General features: G+C 43.8%; 1 protein-coding gene across 1 annotated transcript in view; it reads right to left on the bottom strand.

The window, feature by feature from the left end:
• Positions 1 to 25,671, bottom strand: part of CACHD1 (cache domain containing 1) — a 241,360-nt gene that overhangs the window by 135,368 nt on the left and 80,321 nt on the right. Inside the window, exon 2 of the mRNA XM_077450550.1 lies at positions 12,878 to 12,940. Coding sequence (XP_077306676.1) covers positions 12,878 to 12,940 — 63 coding nt within the window. The remainder of the gene's footprint in view (positions 1 to 12,877; positions 12,941 to 25,671) is intronic.

Raw genomic sequence — 25,671 nt, forward strand, 5'->3', positions numbered from 1 at the left:
AATAAGGATGTGGAACCCTTCCAAAAAAATAAAATAAAAAATAAAAACGTGGAGTGGAGCCACCCACACGAATAGATTTTCTCATAGGGAGAGAAATGCATCAAATTGTTCATAAACATTTATTAGACTAGGAATCAATGAGAAAATATACACCTTCAACGCGTTTTGTTATTCAAAGTGCACCTTTCTTGATGCAGTGACAACTCTCATTAAACTTTGGACATGTAAAGAATTTTATCTAAATTATTCCTTGTGTAATAAAATATTTACTAGTGTTCAACAAATGAATGCATTTCTCCTGTTTATGTGAAACGCAAATGCGATTGTGTGGGCACCACCGCTACACTAATTTTTGGTGCTCCACACACTTGATTATTTTACATTTTGGAAGTCCCCAATCCCAGGGTGCCCGTGTTTGTTAATATTAGCTCAGCTGTCCTGCATAAAAAAAGTCTCTCAACATATCCATTGGGGTGTGCACTGGGTGCGCTGGATGTGCACAGGGTGCGCACAGGGTGCGCTGGGTGTGCACAGGGTGCGCTGGGTGTGCCTGGGCACACCCTAATCCACCTGTGGAATGCAGATTTCCCCTGCTGAATGTCCCTACCCCCGTAGTAGCTAAGGCTACAGAGAAATGGAATGCCTGTCCTCAGTTCCTTTATTTCCTATTTCACAAATCCCCTCAATGGGGCTCCTAACAAATTGTAAAAAAATTATATATATATTAAAAAAAAATAAAAAATTGCAAAAGATAATAAAAACAAATAAAAAAAAAAAAAAAACTGACACCAATCTCATCCCTACTGACACCATCCACTGCTCTACTGCGCACGTGCGTATGAGCTTTGGGTTGCACACCCTAATGCAATAAGGCTGGGCATGCCTATGACCGCCTCCCATCAACTAAAAAACGCGGTTGGTCGGAGGATGCTGCAAGGTTTAAAATAACCATTTCCATATAGAGAGGCAACTGTAGAGTAAACCAATCTTGATGAATTACACATAAAAAAAATATAACCTGAGCTCACAGGGAGAAAAAGTTAACAAAGGGGGCTCAATATAGAAACTCTCTCTAATATGTATAAATACCGCACAGAGTTTCTATATGGAGCTTCTTTGTTAACTTTTGCTCCCTGTGAGCTCAGGTTATATTAATTTTGTATTCTGAGGACTTTGGCTCAAGAAACCCCACCCATAAGGGCGAGTAGGTTGCGTACCTAACCCGTGTATTTCAGTGATGTTCGATTTTCCTTCTTTAATGCTGATTGAATTACACATACTAAAATATCTCATGATTTGTATTAAAGTAATTAAAAAAATAAGATACAAAATACTGTATTGCTCCATACACACGGTCGGATTTTCAGACGGAAAATGTGTGATCGGATCCTGTTGTCGGAAAATCTGATCGTGTGTGTGGGCTCCATCTGACTTTTTCTGTCGGATTTTCCAACGCACAAAGCTTGAGAGCAGGATCTAAAAAAAATTCCCACAACAAAATCCGATCGCATAAATTCCGATCGCGTGTAGACAATTCCGACGGACAAAGTGCCACGCATGCTCAGAATAAACTAAGAGACGAAAGCTATTGGCTACTGGCCTGTTTATAGTCCCGAGGTACGTGTTATACGTCACCGCATTCAGAACGATCATAAATTCCGACAACTTTGTGCGACCGTATGTATGCAAGACAAGTTTGGGCTAAAATCCGTCAGAAAAAATCTGTCTGATTTTGTGGTCAGAATGTCCGACTGTGTGTATGGGGCATGCCAAAGATATAAACAAAATAAAAATAAATAGGCCAAAACTACCTTGGGAGGAAGATTCCCATCTCTATAGGCCACGAATACTCTTTCTCTTGCCTCTAAATGCAGGGGGTGTAGTCCACCACCGGAGTTCTATCACTGTAAGAGGCCCAAATAGGGGGTCCCATGTTTACACTTTCCTCCAAAGTGAAAGAATGTAACAACGTGAGAATGAAAACTTTAAAGTATCAATTTACATCAGCAGAACCAGCAATAATGCGGCACTCCATGAAGCTCTGGTTATAACTGGGGGGGAGGGGGAAGTAGTTACCCTGGCCAAACAGCCGGTATGAAAACCCCTATCGGTTTCAAAGCGGCCCTTCCTTATGGGCTACATACCTGCTTAAAAACAGGGACTGCAGTTTCATATGTTACAAATATTTCCTGTCTGGGTAAAAAAAAAGAAAAAAAAAAAAAAAAAAAAAAAAGGAGGATACTGACTGGCAGCAAGTCAACCAGAATACCTGCTCCCCCTCCACCGTGGGTTCCTCCCTACGGCACACATCAAGCGGTGTGGAAAAACCTTTTCAACACAGAAAGCTGTAAAAGTATATTGCCTTTTTTTTAGATGTTCCTTCTGCACACGTGACTGTGGTGACCTTAAAACCACTGTGAGGGTATGTACAGCCTTCACAATATATGTCTGGATCACACCTATGGCTGATCTCTTGGTATGTTCCAAACGACTATATGTACTTTCATCAGTTTATATATGCCCATTACATGCTATGTATTTTGACACGCACTCCCTTAATGTAAGAGTCCAGGGCTTACTACGCATGCACCAATGGCGTGTTGCCACAAGAGGAAATCCGTGCCAACTGAGCATGTGCCAAAGACGCCTCAGCGCGCCAACCCGCACCTACGCAGAAGACCTGATGGAAAATGGCAGGAAAATGCCCAGGAGGTGCACAGGAAGTGACCTCAATCTAATGGAAAAAGGCGTGAAAATGCCCAGGAGGCTCACAGGAAGTGACCTCAACCTGATGGAAAAAGGCAGGAAAATGCCCAGGTGGCGCACAGGAAGTGACCTCAAACTGATGGAAAAAGGCAGGAAAATGCCCAGGAGGTGACCTCAATCTAATGGAAAAAGGTGTAAAAAATGCCCAGGAGGCTTACAGGAAGTGACCTCAACCTGATGGAAAAAGGCAGGAAAAATGCCCAGGAGGCGCACAGGAAGTGACCTCAACCTGATGGAAAAAGGCAGGAAAAATGCCCAGGAGGCGCACAGGAAGTGACCTCAACCTGATGGAAAAAGACGTGAAAAATTCCCAGCAGGCGCACCGGAAGTGATCTCAACCTGATGGAAAAAGGCAGGAAAATGCCCAGGAGGCGCACAGGAAGTGACCTCAAACTTCCCTATATAAGCCAAGCCCAGACACTGCCAAATTGCTGGATTATCTTCAGTCCTCCCCCCTTGTTCCTGTGCTAGTGTGTGATCTGTCTGAACTTGTTGTGACCTGGTAACCTATTTGACTCTTGATTGCTGCTTGCCATTGACCTCGGATTTGTACTTTAACCATTCTACTTCTTTGCCCCTTTTGTACTCAGCTGCCAGATTGGAACCGACCCAGACTTGGATTTCGACCATTCTTCTTCTGATTAACCCTTTTATACTTCGTTGCCAAACTGGACTTGACCTCGGCTCGGATCTCAGACTAAGGCTTGCACAGTGCTCCGCACCCCTGGCACCAGCGCCACTCTGTGTCCAACAAGTCTCTGTCTCCATCTCCAGAGGCTTCAAGGACCCGAGGTGCAAAGGAGACCTGCCCACTACTTCGGTCTCATCTCAGGTACGTGGTCCGCATGACATTTAACGTATAAAGAATCTACAAAAAATAAAAAAACATTGTGAGGTAAGTTCTGCTATGACTCCACTATGAGATTTCCTCTGACTTCCTGTCCTGGTGTCACACTGCGTAACTTGTAAGGCTAGGTTCACACGCATGCCTGGGCACGGCAGGTTCCTGCAGCTTTATAAAAATGCTGTGGCAAAAGCACCATGCGATTTCCACACCCGCAATCATGCTGCATTTTTAGATACATGGGGTGGTGCCCTTATGATGAAGCCCTGTGAGGATTTTAAAGAGCTGTGCGTTTTTGACTGTGGGTGGTTGCAGAAATCGCTGTGATCCCCGCACCCGCAATAGTGTTAACCTAGCATAAGGGAGCCTCGAGAACAGGCAGCGAAAAGAGAAAACTCTGCAAAAGGAAACAGAGCAATGGAGATGAACTCCACAGAGGTTGTAACCTTCTCTATGCTAAAGGAGTTTTACTTTAACACCACCCTCAACATTTAGCCTAGGTCCACACATACGTGTTACGGGAAACGTAATGATCCCTCCACCTTTTCCAGCATTGCAATCTCACCTGGCGGCTCTGGATGCATAAACAAAAACGGCCCATTCACAGGGTACCGACCTCAGCGCCCGTGTGAATGAGGCCTTAAAAGGGGTTGTAAAGGTTCGTGTCTTTTCACTCATCCTATGCATTAAGGTGGAAAAAAAACTGTCAGTGACCGCCCCCCCACCCCAGCCCCCCGTTTTACTTACCTGACCCCTCAAACTTGACCCACAGGGATGCACCGCCTTTCTGCCCGGGGTTCTCGGCTGTCGATTGGATAGATTGATAGCAGCACAGCCATTGGCTCCCGCTGCTGTCGATCAAATCCAATGGCGTGAGTGCCGGGGGGGCCCCAAGTCCTGTATTCAGCCTCCATGGACGCAAGGTAACCCCCCCCCACCTCCGGGAGAGCGCTTCTCCCAGGGCATTATCTGATGTGGGGAGGAGCCACACAAGATTTTGCGTGACGGGAACGAGCGTTCCGGCCAAACTGTCCTGATTGGATAGATTGATAGCAGCACAGCCAGGCTCCCACTGCCATCAATCAAATCCAATGACGCGGGGGCTGAGTGATACATTCAGCAGCTATGGACGCCAAATGCTGCACTCGGGAGTGCACATGCAAGGTAACCCCCGGGGAGAGAGCTTCTCCTAGGGGGCTATCTGATGTAGGGAGGAGCCGTGGTGGGACCCCAGAAGACGAGGTTTGTGGCCACTCTGTGCAAAACGAGCTGCACAGTGACGTATGATATGTTATGTAAAAAAAAAAAAAAAAAACTTTAGTGTCACTTTAAGCTGGAGTTCAGCTTTAAAACGATATCATTTCCATGACACCTCAATCCCCTTCTACCAGCACCCTGCAGAACATAGTGAAGATTTTTTTACATTACGGCTGGGCAGGCGGTTGAAAACGGTTTCTGCGGTGAAGAATTAACAGCCGCCGTTGACTAGGAACAAACAGGTTAAGAGAGTCTCATAAATAACCCCCGGCTAGTTGGTGTAAAGCTTTAAAGATATCAACACTCAAGCCTTAATCCTATAGTGAAGCAGAAACTAATTTAAATTAAATAGCAAGAATACAAGAGCATATTTTGGCACATGATAAATCAGGCTGTTTAAAAATGCATTTGCAAGGGAAATAATTTTAATCGAGGTTAGGAGCTTGAGCGAGCGGCTCCACGCGCCCCGACTGACAATGGCCAAGTACACAGCTACAAAGTGGCTTCGGTCTATTCCCAATCAATGTTATCATTTTAAAGTCTAAAGTCAGAAGGTTTTTTTTTTTTTTTTTTTATCTTCATGCACTCTATAACCTTCTGTGTGCAGCAGCCCCCTTAATACTCACCTGAGCCATAGCATAATCCAGTGATGTTGCTGTCTCCTGATTGGCTGAGATAGCAGCGAGGTGCCATTGGCTCCCGCTGCTGTCAAGTCAGCGAGCCAATGATGAGAGAAAGGGGGCAGGGCTGATCTGGGGCTCCGTGTCTGAATTGAGACACAGAGCAGTGGCTCGGGTGCCCCCATAGCAAGCTGCTCGCTGTGGGGGCACTTGACAGGAGGGAGGGGCCAGGAGCAACGGCGAGGGACCCAAGAGGAGGAGGATCGGTGTGCAAAACCACTACACAGAGGAGGCAAGTATAAAATTATTATTTTTTTTGTTTAAAAATAACAAACGACTAGACTTTAGAACCACTTTAACCAACATGGCTCGGCTGCACGAATCAACGGTATCTCACGTCGCTTCCATCTTTGGCCACGAGTGGCGCGCGCGCCCCCATGCTCGCCCACAGAGCCGATGCGAGTGCCCATCGGTCGCGATCACCGCCGGGCTCCCGCCATCACTCGGGGCACACAGAGAACCGCGACCTGTGTGTGTAAACACACAGTTTCTGGTACTCTGAAGGGAGAAGAGACAGATCGTCTGTTCATACAGAGTATGAACTAGCGATCTGTCATCTCCCCTACACACACTAGGGAACACACTTAACCCCTTGATCGGCCCCTAGTGTTAACCCCTTCCCTGCCAGTGACTTTTACAGTAATTAATGCATTTTTATAGCACTGATCGTGATCGCTGTATAAATGCCAACAGTCCCAAAAATGTGTTAAAATTGTCCGACGTGTCCATCATAATGTCGCAGTCCCGATAAAAAAAAATAAAAAAAAAAAATCGCAGATCGCCGCCATTACTAATAAAAAAAATTAATAAAAATGCCATAAAACTATCACCTATTTTGTAGACGCCATAACTTTTGAGCAAACCAATCAATATACGCTTATTTTTTTTCAAAATTGTCGCTCTTTTTTGTTTATAGTGCAAAAAAGAAAAGAATGCAGAGGTGCTCAAATAGCACCAAAAGAAAGCTCTATTTGTGGGGGGGAAAAAAAGGACATCAATTTTGTTTGGGTGCAACATCGCACGACCGCGCAATTGTCAGTTAAATCTACACAGCGCCGAATCGCAAAAACTGCTCTGGTCAGCAAGGGTGTAAAATCTTCTAGGGCTGAAGCGGTTAATACACTCCCAAAAATAACTGTATTCCAAAAATGCCTATATATATATATATATATATATATATATATATATATATATATATATATATAAAATCATATATATAATCATGCATAAAACCCACTGAAATCTCAAAGGTTTTAACATGTTAAGATAAATTCAAGTGTCATTTTCAATATTCTTATGGTGGTTCTAAAGGCAGACGTTTATTACCTTCCTGCATTTTATGCACCGATATGGGGGGTGCTCGGTGGGTTGGGGGAGCCTGGAGCGTGGGGTGAGGGACCCCAGAAGAGGAGGAATGTGGCCGCTCTGTGCAAAGCCATTACACAAAGCAGGTAGGTACCGGTATACATTTTTTACATTTGCCTATAGAATCACGTTAAATCTCCAGGTTTTGTTAAAATCATACCTGATGATGCCCTAGCCCTGACTCACAACATACTCCTTGTTCAGGCACTTCCTCGGTGACAACGTTCTGTCTTCTGTTCTCCTGCGTTGTCACCCCGTCACACAGGCTTCTGATGGAGACTATGAATGGTTCAACGCACATTACTCTGGCATAGCCCACTGTTGTCACCATCAGAAAATCTGCCCTGAGAAATGACAAGCAGCCATCGCTAATTGTACTTGTACAATAAGCCCCGCCCCTGCATTCTAAACCCTTTCAAGGGTCGGCATGCACCGGCTCTAAGGAGTTAAAGTGGTCATAGGCCCTCACATATACCCAGTGAAGTGACTGACCTCAGTTAATATTGAGAGATGACAGAAATCCTTCTACATAAGTTGTACCCATTTATCTTCTTTCTTCTCTTCATTCCAACTGCTGAATTTATAAAGCTTGCCTGAGCGGTCAGTAAAAAAGTGAGTGAATAGCTGAAATTATACTCTGCAGAGCTCAGTGAAGAGATCTCTGACAGCTGATTGGAGGAAAGGGATACATCCCCCTTCAGAGCAACACACAGAAACAGAGCTGAGGCTGTCAATCGCAAGCTGTGTGCTGGAGCTCACTATACTGTCACCTTTTAGCTCTTGATGTCAGGAAAACTTGTCAGGAGAGAATTATGCAGAGGAACAAAGCAGCAGACAAAAATTACACTTCGGGCTCTTAATGGAGACCAGTACCCACTATAGAGGGATATGGTTTGTTCTCTATTCATGTCTGAGGTTTACAACTACTTTAAAGTTTCAGCGTTTTACATTACAAGAGCCAGTATGGAATTGCACAAGATAAAACCATAACCGGGGGTGGTAAAAAAAAGGTGGGGGGTACACAGTGCAAAGGTCATTACACTGGTGTACAGAATAAACCTAAACAGAGACAATATAAATTCAATAATCCGAGTATTGTTAAAGGAGAAGGCTGTGTTTCTCCTGTGGATCACAAAAGTGCAGTTCATTCTGCACTCCTGTGACCAGTTTTCAGACAGCGGGCTGAAGCCTGCTGTCAGCTGATGTCACAGAACTGGTCCAGGCTCAGTAAAGAACCCAACCATATGGTCAGGATCCGCATACAAGCCTGGACCGGTACCTGAATCAGCCTCTCAGCGAGCCACTGAGGGCCTGAGCCACCCCCTCCACAGGCCAGCGCTTCAGTGAGCACGGGACGGCGGTGCGGGGACAGAGCAGAGTTGCTGAGTGACAGTCACCAGCTCTCTGCTCAGGGAGCTCTAAGAACTGAGAGATTGAAGGTGTAAGATCGCTCGGTTCTCAGTCTTAGGCCCCTTTTTACACTGGGGCAGGAGAAATGGCAAAACAGCGCTATTTTTAAAGGCCGTATTCGGCCCATAGCGGGCAGTTTTACTCCCAGGCTAGTGGCCGAGAAAGGGTTAAAACCACGCAAAGCAATGCTGCAGCAGCGCTTTGCCGGTGGTATAGCCACGCTGCCCCATTGGTTTCAATGGCCAGGAGCGGTGAAGGAGCAGTACATACACCGCTCCTTCACCACTCCAAAGATGCTGCTAGCAGAACTTTTTTTTTACTGTCCTGCCAGCACACCGCTCCAGTGTGAAAGCCCCGAGGGCTTTCACACTGGAGAGATAGCAACAGCTCTTTCAGGGCGATTTGCAGGTGTTATTTTTAGCGCTGTAGTGACTGCAAAGCTCCCCAGTGTGAAAGGGGTCTAAGAGGCACCGGGGGACTGATGCTGCATCAACTTGGGCAAGTATGATTCTGAAATAAAAAGAAAACCCCATACTTCTCTTCTAAAAAAAAACAGATAGTATAAGGCATCGGCATGTCTAAGGACCGATTCACACTGCTGCGATGTGGGAACCTTGCCAGTTCCCGCATCGCATGTCTCCCATCGGCAGTTCACACTGCCATATGCAAACTGCTGGGAGTGTCAATTGAAAGTGAATGGCTCCCCCAAATCAGTTTGCATATCGCAGTGCAATCTGCAAATTCGGATAGAAATCATATTGCATGGGTGTGCTGCGTTCAGAGACTGCAGGTATAGTACAGTCCCTAGGATAGGTAATGGATAACGGCTAACAGGCCCTCTTACCAGACCCAGCGAAACTACAGCAATGATCCCTCCGGCTGGACGATCGCTCACTCTGGGTTACCCGCGGGCGACTCTGAACAGTAATGAAGCATGTCTGTACCCTGGCAGTGGCTCAGTCTCTCTCTATCTGGTGGTGCTGGGCAGCGTGGCTCTTTCTATCTGGTGGTGCTGGGCAGCGTGGCTCTTTCTATCTGGTGGTGCTGGGCAGCGTGGCTCTTTCTATCTGGTGGTGCTGGGCAGCGTGGCTCTTTCTATCTGGTGGTGCTGGGCAGCGTGGCTCTTTCTATCTGGTGGTGCTAGGCAGCGTGGCTCTTTCTATCTGGTGGTGCTGGGCAGCGTGGCTCTTTCTATCTGGTGGTGCTGGGCAGCGTGGCTCTTTCTCTGGTGGTGCTGGGCAGCGTGGCTCTTTCTCTGGTGGTGCTGGGCAGCGTGGCTCTTTCTCTGGTGGTGCTGGGCAGCGTGGCTCTTTCTCTGGTGGTGCTGGGCAGCGTGGCTCTCTCTCTGGCTTCCGCCCAGCGTGGCTCTCTCTCTCTGGCTTCCGCCCAGCAGACTCCTCGTTCTTTGTCCTGTAGCACTCTCTCCCTCAGCTTTTTTCCAGGCTGCAGTCTCTCAATCCCTCTCTTGATCGAGCTGTAGCCTCCTCCCTGTGAAAAATGGGGCCGCTCATCTTTGGGACTACATGTCCCATGATGCTCCCCTCTCCTAGTCTCCTTTGATTGGCCCTCTGTTATGGCCAAAAGGGAAGGACGGAGCGGACAGGAAGCTGCGCATGGAACCCGGTGAGAGCCGCCGTCTCTTCTCCCTTACAGGAGAAAAGGGGGGGCGCACCTCTGACAGCCCGCAGCTCGCCTTTCTCCTGTCACAGCGCCGCCGAGTTCTCTGCTGGACTGAGCAGGGAAAAGAGCCGAAGTCACACTACACTGACGGGGGGGGGCTTGACAGCACCTTGATGGTGTCACCCCACTGGCGGGTGACGCGCCTCCCACACCCAGCTAGCGACGCAACTGTGCTGAAATTAAGATCTGATCCCGGCGGGGGGGGGGGGCCCTTGACCCCCCTTGCGCCTACCTACAGACGCCCCTGTACATTCCGTAGGACTTTGAAGGTAAACCACCCCAACTATTGTAAGAGTATCCAACTCCAGGTATTGTTAGGTGAAGGCTTTAAGGGCGTCAAAGTCCCTGCGAGTCATTTTAATGAAAGCCACAGAAAGATCAAAAACAAGCTTCAAAGTTACATAAGCATGTATGAAATGGTAGCGATTGGGGTTAGCTCTGCTTTATTATAGAAAGAAAAAGAAAAAAATAGCATACTTGTTACTTTTTATGAAATCTCAGTCTCTGGTAAGCTGCTCTGAATGACAGACTAGGCCTGAGATTTTACTCCACCGCTTGTTTATAATCACATCTGGCCTGTAAAAAGCTGCGCTCTGCGGCCTCCAGAGCACTGAAAGACGGTTCCTGCTGGCTCTGGGTGATCTCACCGGCCTCAGTTTACACAGTGTCAGATTACGGGGGGGCCTAACTTGGGGGGAAAACACTTCAGGACAAGTGCTTTAACCCTTTCCCAGGCCGACCGCAGCTCATCTGGCTCCAAACGCCGGGAAGGTCGAAGGTCAGCAAACATTTCGGTAACAGGATAGCTGACAGTCTGGAGGAATGCCACGATTGGAACTCTCTATGAATGTTGATTTATTTATACTCTCTCTCTCGGGCTTGTTCCAGCTCTTACGTGGGTGAAAATTATTACAGAGAGGGCGTTTGTTGGGGAAATGTTCTGGAAATCATGGGACCGAGAACAAAAAAAAAAAAAAAAAAAGACTAAAGATTTTGCATGAGGAAACAGTTAATGATCTTCAAATTACAGATCTTCAAGAGTCAAGACAAAGAGTCTTCCCATAGGCAGATAATATCCGGTTACCTGTACTTGGCGTTTAGTTTAATTGTGCGCTGGAAAAGTCCCTGGACTGACGCTTTAACCGTTTGCCATACATACGAGGTTTTTAAAATGTCCTGGACTTCAACTGGTTAAAACAAGCTCATTGGCTGAGCACGGTATTTTTTTTAAGCCAACGATCGGCTGTTCATTAACCCCTTTCCGCCGACCGCACCCATATATGCAACCTCACAGAAGTGGGGCTTTATTTCCCCCATGGGGCCGCATATATGCGTATCTCCCTTTGTGCTGGGAGTGTGCCGCTAAGCGCGCTCCCAGCACAGAGACCGGGCACTCACCGAGAGCGCCGGTGTTCTGGCAGATAGCGTCCTGCCATCATATAGTGTCCGCCCCGTACAGTACGGGGCAGAAGAAGCTTCGGAAAATCTCCGAAGATGAATGGCGCCTGCGCCGTGAGTGGCGGTGGTAGCCCCACCATCCAAGCGGACATAGGGCTGGGAAAATTAGAGGGCCCCTCGCGGGCTCGCTTCGCTCGCCACGCTTCGCTCGCCGCGCTTCGGGCTCGGCCTCGCTGCGCTCGGCTCTTTTATATTCCTACTCTATGACCACTTGGATGGTGGGGATAGAACCTGGACTCACGGGCGCAGGCGCCGTTCATCCTCGGCTATTGCATGCGCAGTACACAGCGGACACTATCCGATGGGGGACCATATATGATAGGACACCGGGTCTTGTACTAAGGATCGGGACCCAGTACTGTCGGTTCTGGGTCAGCTGGAAGCTGTGATAGCCTTTGATTGGCTATCGCAGTGATTAGTCACTGTGAGCCCCTCCACTGTGTTTACTTCCTCTTCTGAATAAAGAGAAAGATACATTGTATGTTTCTCTCTTTGCAGGAGAGGAAAGTGTTAACAAACCAAAGTGTGTAAGAAAAAAAAAAAAAAAGAAAAGAAAAAGTAAAAAACAATAGAAAATAAAGAAAAGATCCAGGTTTGTCAGGATTAGTGTTAGGGTCAAGGTTGGGGTCAAAGGTCACAGTCAGCACGTTTTGGGTAGAATTAAACATTTATTTATTTTTAATTAGTATCAGTTCCTGTCTGTGTCAGGCTCGGTTCACACTTTAGCGATGCACGAAACGCAGGGAATTCTGTGCGTTTCCCGCATCGCAAGGTGTCTATGTAATCTGAGGCGGTGTCAATGTCACCTGAACACACCCCTCCCCCCCCCAAAACAGATTGCAAAACGTAGTGCGATTGCCAGAATCAAATCGCATGCGATGCGACTCAGGTGCAACAAAAAAAGAAAAGGGTCCTGCACCATTTTGATGTGAATGCGATTTCAGCCATACAAAGTGTATGGCTGAATTCACACCGCACAGACATCGCAAGTAACGTGCTCAGGGATGCGGCGCGAATCTCATGCGATGTCTGCAATCGCACCAGTGTGAACCTAGCCTCAGTGTGTTTTAGGAAGGATAAAAAATAAAATAAAATAAATAATGCAAAATGTACACTATTGTTTCTGGGTTGTACTACAGGTGCAAACAACAACAACAACAACATACACATATGTGGTATCGCTGCAATAGTCAGGAGCAGGAGAATTTATTTAGGGTCGTTCTTTGGTGGTAAATTATGATAATAGCAGGAAAAAAACAGCTTCATTAAAAAAAAAAAAATAATAAAATAAAACTTTTTTTTTTGTTGCACTATTTTTGGGCTGAGCAAATGACAATATTATTGTCAATAACATTACTGGTACTGCAAGAAGTGTAAGCCAAGCCAGAAAGATAAGAGAATTATCAATATTACTTACTTGCTGTACTTCACTTTCACCATTTGAAATTTTCTCTGTATATACAAATGAATTGAAGATTTTCTGAAACACAAGAAAAAAAAAAAAAAAAAAGAAGTGTAAGCACATGAGAGGCACAGAATATAGCAGTTTTTTCATAGCTGTTTAGGTAATGAACTACAATTCCCAGAATGCCCAAGCGACCGCTCTGCCCTGAGTCCAGGTTCAAGCCCCACCATGCAAGTGGACATACAGTAGACCAGGGATACGCAATTAGCGGACCTCCAGCTGTTGAAGAACTACAAGGCCCATCATGCCTCTACCTCTGGGTGTCATGCTTGTGGCTGTCAGAGTCTTGCTATGCCTCATGGGACTTGTAGTTCTGCAATAGCTGGAGGTTCAATAATTGCATATCCCTGCAGTAGACGATGTTAAACAGAACTTAGTAAGCGGGCCCCTCGCCGCCTCCTTCACTGGCTATGCTTCGGGCGCGGCCTCGCTTCGCTCTGAAATTTTTTTATTCTAGCTCTATGTCCACTTGGAAGGTGGGGCGTGAACCTGGACTCATCTTCAGGGACCTTCGGCGTCTCCTTGTCCTCCGTACTGCGCAATCGCAGTACAGGGCGGACACTATCCGACGGGGGACAGTATTTGACAAGACACCGGCAAAAGAGCCTTCGAGGGCTGCTTGCGGCACCAGTGCCGGGGGTTGCCCGCCCCTGCACTATAAACTTCCACAACTTTACTGTTTATGACTCCTTTATACTACTGTTCAGTTATATTTTCTGGCCGTCTACTACGCAATGTAACCACCATCTAAGTGCTGACGTGATATGTTGGATTATATAATAATATAATAAATAATAATAATCCTTTTCTAAACAAACTGCACTCTAAGTGCATCGGCAGCCCAAAATCAAGGTAATCCTATGGCCATGGTTCACATCATCGCAGTTCAGTGCAGCAAAAAACAAAAACCCTGCTGCATTTTTATGCACCATTAATGCAGGCAACACGCTACAAACACACTTCAAAATGGACCGCACCATGCCCCTTTAAGCCAAGAAAGCCAATCCCAAAAACGTATAGAAAAATGCATTGCAAATGCAGTGCTAAACGCATCGCAAAACACATTCAAGCGCGCTTCAAATGCATTGCAAATGCAGTGCTAAATGCATCGCAAAACACATTCAAGCGTGCTTCAAATGCATGTAAACATGCAGTCAAAAACGTGCAGTTATTCTGGTAGACAACAAATGGCTAAAAATGCATTTTATTTATGTTTGGGGGGGGGGGGGGGAGGGGGCACTTGTTTGTGATATACAGTTATTTAGCAAACTAAATGCCTTACATTTAGGCCCCATTCACACCTGAACGTAGCGTTTTCAGGCAGAAAATCGTGCGATTTTTGCAGCGTTTTTACTGCAATTTTGCGGCATTTTTTACCACGTTTTGCAGCGATTTTGTGCAGGGTAAAAGTTCACAGATGTAAAAAGAAGAAAAACGCCCAAATCTGCCCGATTTGAGCAACAAAAAAGGGTCCAGAACTTGTTTGAGCTTCAGGCGACATGGAGTGGAGATGTGAACCATCTCCATAGAGAATAATGGATTTTTTTCCCCTCCAGCGTTTTGTAGCTTCAGGCTTCAAGCTACAAAATGCTCAGGTGTGAATGGGGCCTTAGTCCTCATGCACAGTGGGCGTTATAATAACCTTATAAAAACGCCAGTAGCGTTGCATTGAGTTTTTCCAATGTTTTTGCAATAGCGGTTTTGAGCGTTTTTTAGCGTTTAACTTTTTATTTTTTTCAATGGATCAAATATGTTAAAAAACGCTGGCGAGCCGTGTTTTTAAATGTTTATCTGTTATTTTTTTTTTGTTTTTTTTTAACGTTAGAGCATTTTTACAGCTGAAACACTCCTCTCAGAACACACTCGTTTTGTTTTTTTTGTTTTTTTACAGCTAAAAAACACCCCAGCCAAAAACAGTTGATAACAGCCTATGTGTGCATGGACACATAGGATAACATTGCTGGAGAGTTTGACTGTAGAGGGAAAAAAAAAACATCTGAAGGCAAAAACAGAGGCTGTGAAAACGTCCAAAAACATCCAGCGTGCACGAGGCCTTAGAGCTTACATCTCGTAACCACTTAAGGACCGGGCCTCTGAGATTTCTTGTTTACAAGTTAAAAACAGTTTGTTTTTTGCTAGAAAATTACTTAGAACCCCCAAACATTATACCTTTTTTTTTTTTTAACACCCTAGAGAAGAAAATGGCGGTTGTTGCAATAGTTTCTGTCACACTGTATTTGAGCAGTGGTTGTACAAGCGCACTTTTTTGGAAAAAATAAAAAAATTTCAATTAAAAAAAATAACACACCAGTAAAGTTGGCCCAATTTTGTTTTTATATTGTGAAAGATAATGTTACGCCGAGTAAATTGATACCCAACACTTCAAAATTGCGCCCACTCGTGGAATGGCGACAAACTTTTACACTTAATCTCCATAGACGTTTAAAAAAAAATTCTACAGGTTGCATGTTTTTTAGTTACAGAGGAGGTCTAGGGCTAGAATTATTGCTCTCGCTCCACCGATCGCGGCGATAACTCACATGTGTGGTTTGAACACCGTTTTTATATGCCGGCGCTACTCATGTATGCGTTGGCTTCTGCACACGAGCTCGTCCGGACGGGCGCGTTAAAAAATATATATATTTTCTTATTTATTTTACTTTTTTTTTTTTTTTTTTAAACAGTGTAAAAATACAAACATCACTTTTATTCCCATTACAGGGAATGTAAACATCCCTTGTAATAGAAAAAAAGCATGACAGGACCTCTTAAATATGAGATCTGAGGTCTTTTTGACTAAAATGCAATAAGAAAAAAATAAAAATAAAATTTGTCATTTATAAAAAAAATAAATAAAAAAAAAATAAAGTCAAAAACAGCTGTGGGCGGAAGTGACGTTTTGACGTTGCTTCCGCCCAGCAATTGTATAGAGACGGGTGGGGGCCATCTTCCCCCTTACTCTCGTCTCCATACTGAGCCAGCAAGAGAATGCAATCCCCACAGTCCCCAGCAGGTCTGGTAAGCAGCGGAGGACACCAGATCATGGTGGGGTGGCCCTCTCCCGCCACCAATAAAAGTGATTTTGCTCCGAATCTGCCGCAGAGACCACTTTTATCTTGTAGCGGACTGCCAGCTGAAATGTAGAATACTGGGGTTATGGCAGCGGACGGTCCGTAAGTGGTTAATAACTATAAAACATGGTATCACAGCATTGTTACATTGTATCGCTTTACATTATTTCTTCAAAAAAAAAAAAAAACACACAAAATTAACCGGAATGGCGAGTTTAAATTTTAAAGAAAAATTCACAGAGCTCTCGGAAGCAGAACTTTATTGATCTGTTCTCCAGCGCTGTGATTCCCCGGAGCTCCCCGCCGGCTGCTGACATCTTCAGTCTGGTGGCTTCAATTGGCAGGGCTGGCGGGCGCTCACTGCATACAGCGTGACCGTGCCCGCGGGTCCCACAGACACTATGTCAGCTGGGGGGCCCGCGATCGTGTCACAGATCCGAAGAATGGGGAGATGCCAAGGCATTTCCCCCCGTTCTGCCTAGTGACATGACAGAGATCACTGCTCCCTGTCATGTGACTTGAAGTCCACCCCCCCCCCCCCACAGTTAGAATCACTCCCTAGGACACACGTAACCCCTTGATCGCCCCCTAGTGTTTAACCCCTTCCCTGCCAGTGTCATTTACACAGTAATCAGTGCATTTTTATAGCACTGATTGCTATATAAATGACAGTGGTCCCAAAATAGTGACAAAAGTGTCCGATGTGTACGCCATAATGTCGCAGTCCCGATAAAAATGGCAGATCACCGCCATTACTAATAAAAAAAAATAATAATAATAAAAATGCCATAAAAACTATCCCCAATTTTGTAGACACTATAAATTTTGCACAAACCAATCAATATACACTTATTGCGATTATTTTTTACCAAAGATATGTAGAGGAATACATATCGGCCTAAACTGAGGAAAAAAATATGTTTTATTTATATTTTTTTTGGTGGATATTTATTATAGCAAAAAGTAAAAAATATTGCTTTTTTTTCAAAATTTTTATTTATAGCTCAAAAAAAAAAAAAAAAACGCAGAGGCGATCAAATACCACCAAAAGAAATCTCTATTTGTGGGGGAAAAAAAAGGACGTTAATTTTGTTTGGGTGCAGCGTTGCACGACTGCGCAATTGTCAGTTAAAGTGACGCGCTGTGCCGAATCGCAAAAAGTGCTCTGGTCAGGAAAGGGGTAAATCCTTCCGTGGCTGAAGCACATATTTTTTTTTATATTTTACATAGCTGTACCTGCATAAGGGGCCGACCTGCAGTGATCTAGCAGGATTTAATTTTCTGACTAAGGTAAAATTCCACTAGAAGAATAATGAGTATACCGTAATCTAAGCAGTGACTGTGCCCTTTGAACCTGTCAGATGTACCCCTGGGCAAACAGGCACCAGATGATTACACCATTTCTATAGATGGGCCCACCCTCCCCCCTTTGAATGGAAAAATTCAGCACATCTCCACATCCTTGAAGGAGAACTCTTACATGTTTATTGGAGATTTTTCTTTTTTTTTATTTTTTTTTTTTCTGCCTGCTCCACTGCCCCTTTAAAAAGGTCTCAACAACCAGGGGGCAGGAAGGATCTGCGGTCAAGTGACTACTGTAATTGGCTGTCTGTGACAACATGATTGGAAGCTGGTCCTGCCGGCTTCCAATTGTTTAGTTGGGATCAAAAGGGGTTTTTGACAGCTTGGGGAGAACGCAGTAAAAGCGCCCTTCGCCCAGTGACGCATATGTAAAAGCACACGCTTTCGCCCGATGCACATGTGGGGGAGGTTAAAGTGACTGTAAGGGTTTGTTTTTCTCTTTTTAAAATAACAAACATGTTATACTTACCTCCACTGTGCAGCTCGTTTTGCACAGAGTGGCCCCAAACCTGCTCTTCTGGGGTCCCTCAGCGGCTCTTCCCTGCATCAGATAACCCTCTAGGAGAAGCGCTCTCCCCGAGGGGGGTCACCTTGCAGGCACGTTCCCAAGTATAGCATTTGGCGTCCATAGCCGCCTAACGCATGACCCGGCCCCGCGTCACTGGATTTGATTGACAGCAGCTGGAGCAAATGGCTGCGCTGCTATCAATCTATCCAATCAGGACATGAGACATCGGCTGGAGCTTGTGTGCTCGTTCCCGTTATGCAAATTTCGGGGGCTCAGGAGGCAAGTATAAGGGGGGCTCGGGGGTGCTTCTGCGTTAAAAAAAAAAAAAAAAAAAAAGTTTTTCACCTTAATGCATAGAATGCATTAAGGTGAAAAACGGCGCGGGTTTGCAACCCCTTTAGGAAGATACAGCTTACATCATGTTTGGGTGCCCTGAATCTTTTAGGCCTCATGTACACTGCTGCTGTTGGGCATTGTTTTCAGCTGCCCCTGATCTCTCCTCTGTTATCTTATCAGTAGATGTACACAGGGGCGTTTATACTTGTTTCTAGGCAGTTGAGTTTAGAAGCATTTTTTGGAACCAAAAAAACGAGTGAACCCGCTTCCAATTCGCAATGGTGTGAACTAAGTTTGCACCGATACTAGTATCGGTACCGTGCTGAGTATTTGCACAAGTATCGGTACTCGTGCAAATGCACCGATACCTGAAACCGATAATTTCGGGCTCGGTTCTTTGAGCTGTCAGTCGTTAAAAATAAAAAACGATAATTGGAGCCGACAAAAAAAAAAAAAAAAAAAGCAGCAGCCAGCAATGTTTATTACCAACATTGCTCAGCCCTGAAACAAAATAAAAAAAATTGTTTCTTTTTGTATATTTTTGTTTCTTCATTTGCAGATCAAAAGAATGAACAAATGTTCCTCTGTTTAACCCCTTAATAACTCTTAATTTACTCTAATCAGCCTTAATTAACTCCCTATTCTCCTCCATTTATTATTTTCCTTTTTTTTTTTTCTTTTGTTCACCTCTATTTTATAAACGATAAACAATTACAACTTTTTTTTTTTTGTGTGTTTTGTCAGTGAATATTTTTACACATATATATTAACATATATTTACACATTTCATATTGAAAAAGCGCAAAAAAAAAAAAAAAAATACCAATTTATTTTGTTTGTAAATAACTTTTCAATGCTTTGCACCATTGCTGAAAGCTGAAGTTAAAACCGAACAGTTGTGGGTAGGTATCGGTAATTGGTATCAGCAAGTATCGGTACTTGTTCTCATTGTAAAAAAAATAATAAATGGTATCGTTGCATCTAGGGCTGCAACTAATGATTATTTTCATAATCGATTAGTTGGCCGATTATTGTTTTGATTAATAACCTTAAAAAAAATGTGTGGTGTCTAGTTAATATGTAAAGTTTTAAAAAACGCAATTTATTCTCAAATATCTCTATGCAGTGGTAAATATAAATAACCAACTATATGGTTAGGGAGTAAAATATCTAATCCACTCGGAGAATAACAGACAGAAGAGATATATTGTATATATTAGGAGGGGATATATACTGTATATACTATTATAGGAGATATACTGTATAAACTATTGAAGATGTACTGTATATACTATTATAGGCTATATACTGTATATACTATTATAGGCTATATACTGTATATACTATTAGGAGAGATATACTGTATATACTATTAGGAGAGATATACTGTATACACTATTAGGAGAGATATACTGTATACACTATTAGGAGAGATATACTGTACTATTAGAAGAGATATACTGTACTATTAGAAGAGATATACTGTATATACTATTATAGGCTATGTACTGTATATACTATTAAAGGAGAGATATACTGTATATACTAGAGGAGATATACTGTATATATTAGTGGATATATACTGTATATACTATTAGAGGGTCAATCTGGTAAATATCATCAGACTCATTAACTTTAACCCTATTTTGTTACTGGCTGATTAATCAATTATGAAAATAGTAATCGATTCATTTCATAATCGATTAGTTGTCGATTAATCGATTAGTTGTTTCAGCCCTACTTGCATTCCTAGTGTTTCACCTAAAAATTGTGCACAGACATGTGAAATCCAGCAAAAGGGGTAAACGTTACGACAATTCAAAATACGTACTCGCTTTAAGCACACTTTTTTCCCTGTATACCCATTTCTCTCCAACCTAAACAAAAATTTGTTAAATGTCACGAACGTTCGACATCAACTATTAACATCTCCAAGTAGGCCCGAAAGTCTAATTTAAAAAAAAAAAAAAAAAAAAAAAAAAAGAAAAAACACCTTCACAATAAGAACTGCTGCCAAATCTTTGAACTCTCCCCTATTCGAGTGTAGCGGCGTTCTGGTTTTCATTAAACTTGCGCTGCTGAGGTAAAAACCTATTAGCCAAACTGCCATTTTTTTTTTTTACAGATGGCCCAAAAACAGTAAATCCGTGTTAAATAAGAACTGTACCATTTTATGGAAGAGGAAGAAAAAAAAAAAAAAAGGCAAGCAGTAGTTCACAGATAACGTCTCTCAGTTCTTCCCTAAGGCTACAAAATAATTGCATGCAGAGTGCCAGGAACATGCCCGGCTCCTTGGTTTACAGGCAAAGCCGAGAGAGAAGAATACGTGATTTGATTTTTTTTTCGACTTGTGAAAACACGGCTTAGGCAAATGATATCATAATAAATATTAAGTTAGAATCAAACTTTAAAAGGTCATCTTTAAGGAGATTGTGAACTGAAACAATAGTGCATAAGACACATTACCATGTCTATTCATTGGGCAATGCTGACCAATGGCAGCCCAATCCGGCGGATGAGAATAAGCCCTCAGGAAAGTCAATATTTGATTTGCATATCTGAAGGCAGTCCTCACTCCATGGAACATTGCTCAGCCCCGGTGGTAGGTTGCTCCATACCAGGGTGGAGAAAAATCAATGATTTTTTTTTTTTTATCAGATTTTTTTTATTTATTTTTTTATCAAATTTATTTTAATAAAATGCTTTTAGAGTAAAAATCTATCAAAAGATAGTTTTCTATTTAAGATACTTTAATAATTTAGCTTATTCAGCATGAAATGGAGCTTAGTTATGTAGCATGAGGCTGTATATTCTGCAATATTTAAATTTTTGGCAAACTCGTTAAATGAATCCAAGCTCTGCAAGCTGAGATGACATGCACTGCATTGATGCGTTCACACAATTCCACAGTAACCATGCGTTCAGGAATATTCCTTTATCGCGATGTTTTGCAAATCTATGTACACTACAAACTGTACGATGGAATCGGTTCTGATATCGCTGTTTTACTAACCTGACAGTTTATTATTCTAAATAGGAAACCTTCATTGTGTTTGCAAATAAAGATTCTAACTACCAGCAAGAATAAGTCCTTACATTTAAAGAGCACCTGTCATTTCAGATCCATAACGACAGCGCCTGTTAGCGGGCATCCACTCACCTGCTGTCGCCACTTCCCCCCGCCATGTTGCCTTACTGCCGCATCCCATTAAAGTGAATGGGACTGTCGGGGAGTCAACGGCGGGTCAGAAGAGGAGCCGCTGAGGGACAGAGATGACAGTTGCTCTTAAAAAATTATGATTTAAACCGAGTTGATTTAAATCAAACCTTTTCACTGGTGATTTAACTGGACTTGATTTAAATGAAATCCACCCTGCTCAGTACTAGACTGGGATGGAGAGGAAGCATTCCATATTTGCCCCCATACATTTCAGAGGGCTAATACCGGGTACACACCACGAGATTATCTGAACCAATGATCGCCCAGTTTCGTATCAAAAATAAGATGTTACTGCTTCAATACCGCACATCTTCGCCCTCTACTGAGGCGCTTTGCCCGCGGTATAGCCACGCTGCCCCACTGATTTCAATGGGCAGGAGCGGTGAAGGAGCCGTGTACACTACTCACCGCTCCAAAGATTCTGCTAGCGGGACTTTTTCTACCTTCCTGCTAGCGCACCTCTCCAGTGTGAAAGCCCTCACACTGGAGACACAGCAGCGGCTGTTTCAGGTCGGTTTGCAGGCGCAAAACGACCCAGTGTGAAAGGGGCCCAACACACCAAAGTGTATTCCTTTGATCTAAAGGACAAATCGTTACAATAATGCCAGCCCCATACACGGTTCGAATGTCGAAAGAATTTTCTTTCGTAAATCGTATCTAAGAATTTTCGTACGAATTTCGCACCATTAGTGGGGCTGCAGCAACAGACGATTTTCGTGCGGAAATCAAATTTGAGGAATCGGACATTTTTTGAAAAACGAACGATTTTCTAATCAATGATGGGAGAATCACGTGAGAAATGTAATAAGAAAAGAAAATTAACGGGGAGAAAAAAGAAGATTCCCGGCCACGAAAATTATTTTCTGTAGCAACATGAGGTGAAATTGAAGGCTTGGTCGGCCGAATTTCGAAAATCAATGGTGGCGCCATCAGATCACAAAATCTTTGGCCATCTATGGCCTGCATTAGGTTCCCCTGCTAAAGAATGTAGTGATTCTTGGCAGACTGCCAGGTTTTATTTATTTATTTTTCCTTTCCTTTGACAGCCGTCGGCTTTAGCAGAGCAGAGAGAATTCTCTGCATAGAAAGAATCGGGAAATACTTTGTCAAGATCGCAACAGGGGGGGGAATTGCGATGACGATTCTTACAGATTAATTGTGTAGCTCTAGTATTAGGTTTTACCCCCTCGACCTAATGAATATTTAAAGCGGGAGTCCGCCGGGAGTTCCGCCATTTATTTATTTTTTTAAAAGCCAGCAGCTACAAATACAGCAGCTGCTGACTTTTAAAATAGTGACACTTACCCGCCCAGCGTGCCCGCGATGTCGGCACCCGAAGCCGATCTCTCAATCGTCTCTCGGGTGCTGCCGCCGCCATCTTGGGTATGGGAATCAGGAAGTGGAGCCTTTCGGCTTAATTTCCCGGTTCCCTACTGCGCATGCGCGAGTCGCGCTGCGCAATGAGGATGGTCCCCGCTGTCTCTGGGATCCGTGAGTTTCCCAGCAGGCAGCAGGGGACTTTCGGAAAGGGGCGTAGATTCTGCGGAAAGGGGCGTACCTTCTGTAGAATCTACGCCGGAAGTGGGTGCAGATACCTGTACTGTACAGGTACCTGCACCCCCCTCCCCCCTGAAAGGTGCCAATTGTGGCGCCGGAGAGGGGGAGGATTCCAATGAGCGGAAGCTCCACTTTAGGGTGGACCCATGCTGTGCTAGAAGGGGGGGGGGGGCACACTATGAGGGTAGTTATTTTGTAAATCCTGGAGCTGGACATTATACAGGTTTTATATAGCACCAACAGTTTGCGCAGCGCTTTACAACATGAGGGCAGACAGTACACTTACAATACAAATCAATACAGGAGGGACTAGAGGGCCCTGCTCGTTAGAGCTTACAATATAGAAGTTGGACATTATTATTATTATACAAGTTTTATATAGCGCCAACAGTTTGGTCAGCGCTTTACAACATGAGGGCAGACATTACAGTTACATTACAATTTGGTACAATAGGAATCAGAGGGCCCTGCTTTGACATCAATAGAAGAATTCCAGGTACGGTTATTTTGTAGTTCGCTTGGTCTCAGCGCACCATACCGAATTCCCGAACATTAGGAAAAAATAAATAAAAATAGTTCTATCTTTTGATATTTTTTACTTTAAGCCAAAAATGGTCACCTGAGCGCCAAAAGATCTGCCGATTAGAGCAGAAGTACAACCTAAAATGTGTTTTCTTCTTTCAGGAAACAGTTAAAGGCCCTGTGAGCGTCAGTCATTTCTTTTTCCTTTTTTTTATTCTGTGCAATCAGGGACAGAAAGACTTCTGAAAAATAGCCAAAAAGCAATCAGCGAGGCAGAGGGTTACCGGCAGAGGTTAGTCTGAGGCGAAAGGCCAGGGAAATGGGTACCACATGTTGAAGACAGAGGATTTAGCTGTGTAATTTGACTAAAGCAGAGCCGGTCACACTGCTAGCAGGCGACCTTTTTACACAGCTCTTATCCACGGCGTAAAAATAAAACAGATGAGCACTGTGCACTGGAGGGACTGCGGGGAGAAGATCGGAGCTCCCTACTAGGGACAAAAACTGCTGCACAAATACTGAAGGGGTATTGAAAGCTTCTTCTGCATTGGGCCTTGTTCATACAAGATCATCATCATCATCCGGCATCACCATGACTTCAGGGAGGCTCCCACTTGGCAGCAAGAGTGCCCCACCGGCGACAAAATAAAAAAGGGGGCCTGTGGCAGCTTTCAGGGTGGCGTGATAACCGTGTGAATTGTAACCGCTTCAGCCCCGGAAGATTTTACCCCCTTCCTGACCAGAGCACTTTTTTTTTTGCAATTCGGCGTTGCGCCACTTTAACTGACAATTGTGCGGTCGTGCGACGCTGAACCCAAACATAATTGACGTCTTTTTTTTTTTTTTTTTTCTCACAAATAGAGCTTTCTTTTGGTGGTATTTGATCACCGCTGTGGTTTTTAATTTTTTGCGCTGTAAATAAAAAAAAAAAAAAAAAAAAAAAAAAAAAGAGCATAAATTTTGAGAAAGAAAACACGCTTTTTTTTTACTTTTTACTACAATAAATATATCCCAAAAATGTATAAAAAAAAAACTATTTTTTTCCTCAGTTTAGGCCGATACATATTCTACAATATGTAGAATATGTAGCAGCCTAAGCTGAGGAAAAAAAATAGTTTTTTTATACATTTTTGGGGGACATTTATTGTAGTAAAAAAAAAAAAAGCGTATTTTTTTTCCCTAAATTTAAGCTCTTTTTTGGTATATAAAAAAAAAAAAAAACAATCGCAATAAGCGTGTATTCATTGGTTTGTGAAAAAGTTATAGCGTCTACAAAATAGGGCATAGATTTATGGCATTTTTATTATTCATTTTTTTTTTTAATTAGTAATGGAGGCGATCTGCGATTTTTATCAGGAATGTGACATTATGACGGACGCGTCAGATTATTTTGATAAATTTTTGGGACCATTGCCATTTTTACAGCGATCACTGCTATAAAAATGCACTGATTACTATAAAAATGTCACTGGCAGTGAAGGGGTTAACCACTACTAGGGCAGTGATGGTGCAACCTCGGCACCCCAGATGTTTTGAAACTACATTTCCCATGATCCTCATTCACTCTGCAGTGTAGTTGAGCATCATGGGAAATGTAGTTCCAAAACAACTGGGGTGCCAAGGTTCGCCATCACTGCACTAGGGGGGTGATCAAACGGTTAATGTGTTCACTGGGTGTGTTCTAACTGAAGGGGGGAGGGGACTGTGTAGGGGAGATGACAGATCGCTGTTCATACTCTGTATGAACAGACGATCAGTCTCTTCTCCCTTCAGAGAACCAGAAACTATGTTTACACACACACAGATCCGGTTCACTGTGTGCCCCGAGCGATTGCGGAAGCCCGGCAGCGAACACGACCGCTGGGCACTCGCATTGGCTTCGTGGGCGTGCGCGCCCCCTAGTGGCCCCCAGGGCGAATCGACTTTGCATGAAGTCGTTTCGCCCAGCCGTGCCATTCTGCAGCAGTACAACTGCGACGGACGGTCGGCAAGTGGTTGACAGCCATTGGATATACATGTTGTGTGTTGGCATGTGTGTCTTGGTGCAGAGTATCAGGAGTTATAGATATTTTTTAGCAAGGTTCCCTGAAAATGGAAAGTTATTTCAAACATTCCTCTGTGTTGAAAAGGCCGATATAGCATTTACTTCCTGGAATCCATCTGCCCTTGA

The sequence above is a fragment of the Lithobates pipiens genome, unplaced genomic scaffold, assembly GCF_037356315.1.
Source record: "Lithobates pipiens isolate NorthernLeopardFrog02 unplaced genomic scaffold, aLitPip1_a1.2 Scaffold_23, whole genome shotgun sequence".
NCBI lineage: Eukaryota > Metazoa > Chordata > Amphibia > Anura > Ranidae > Lithobates > Lithobates pipiens.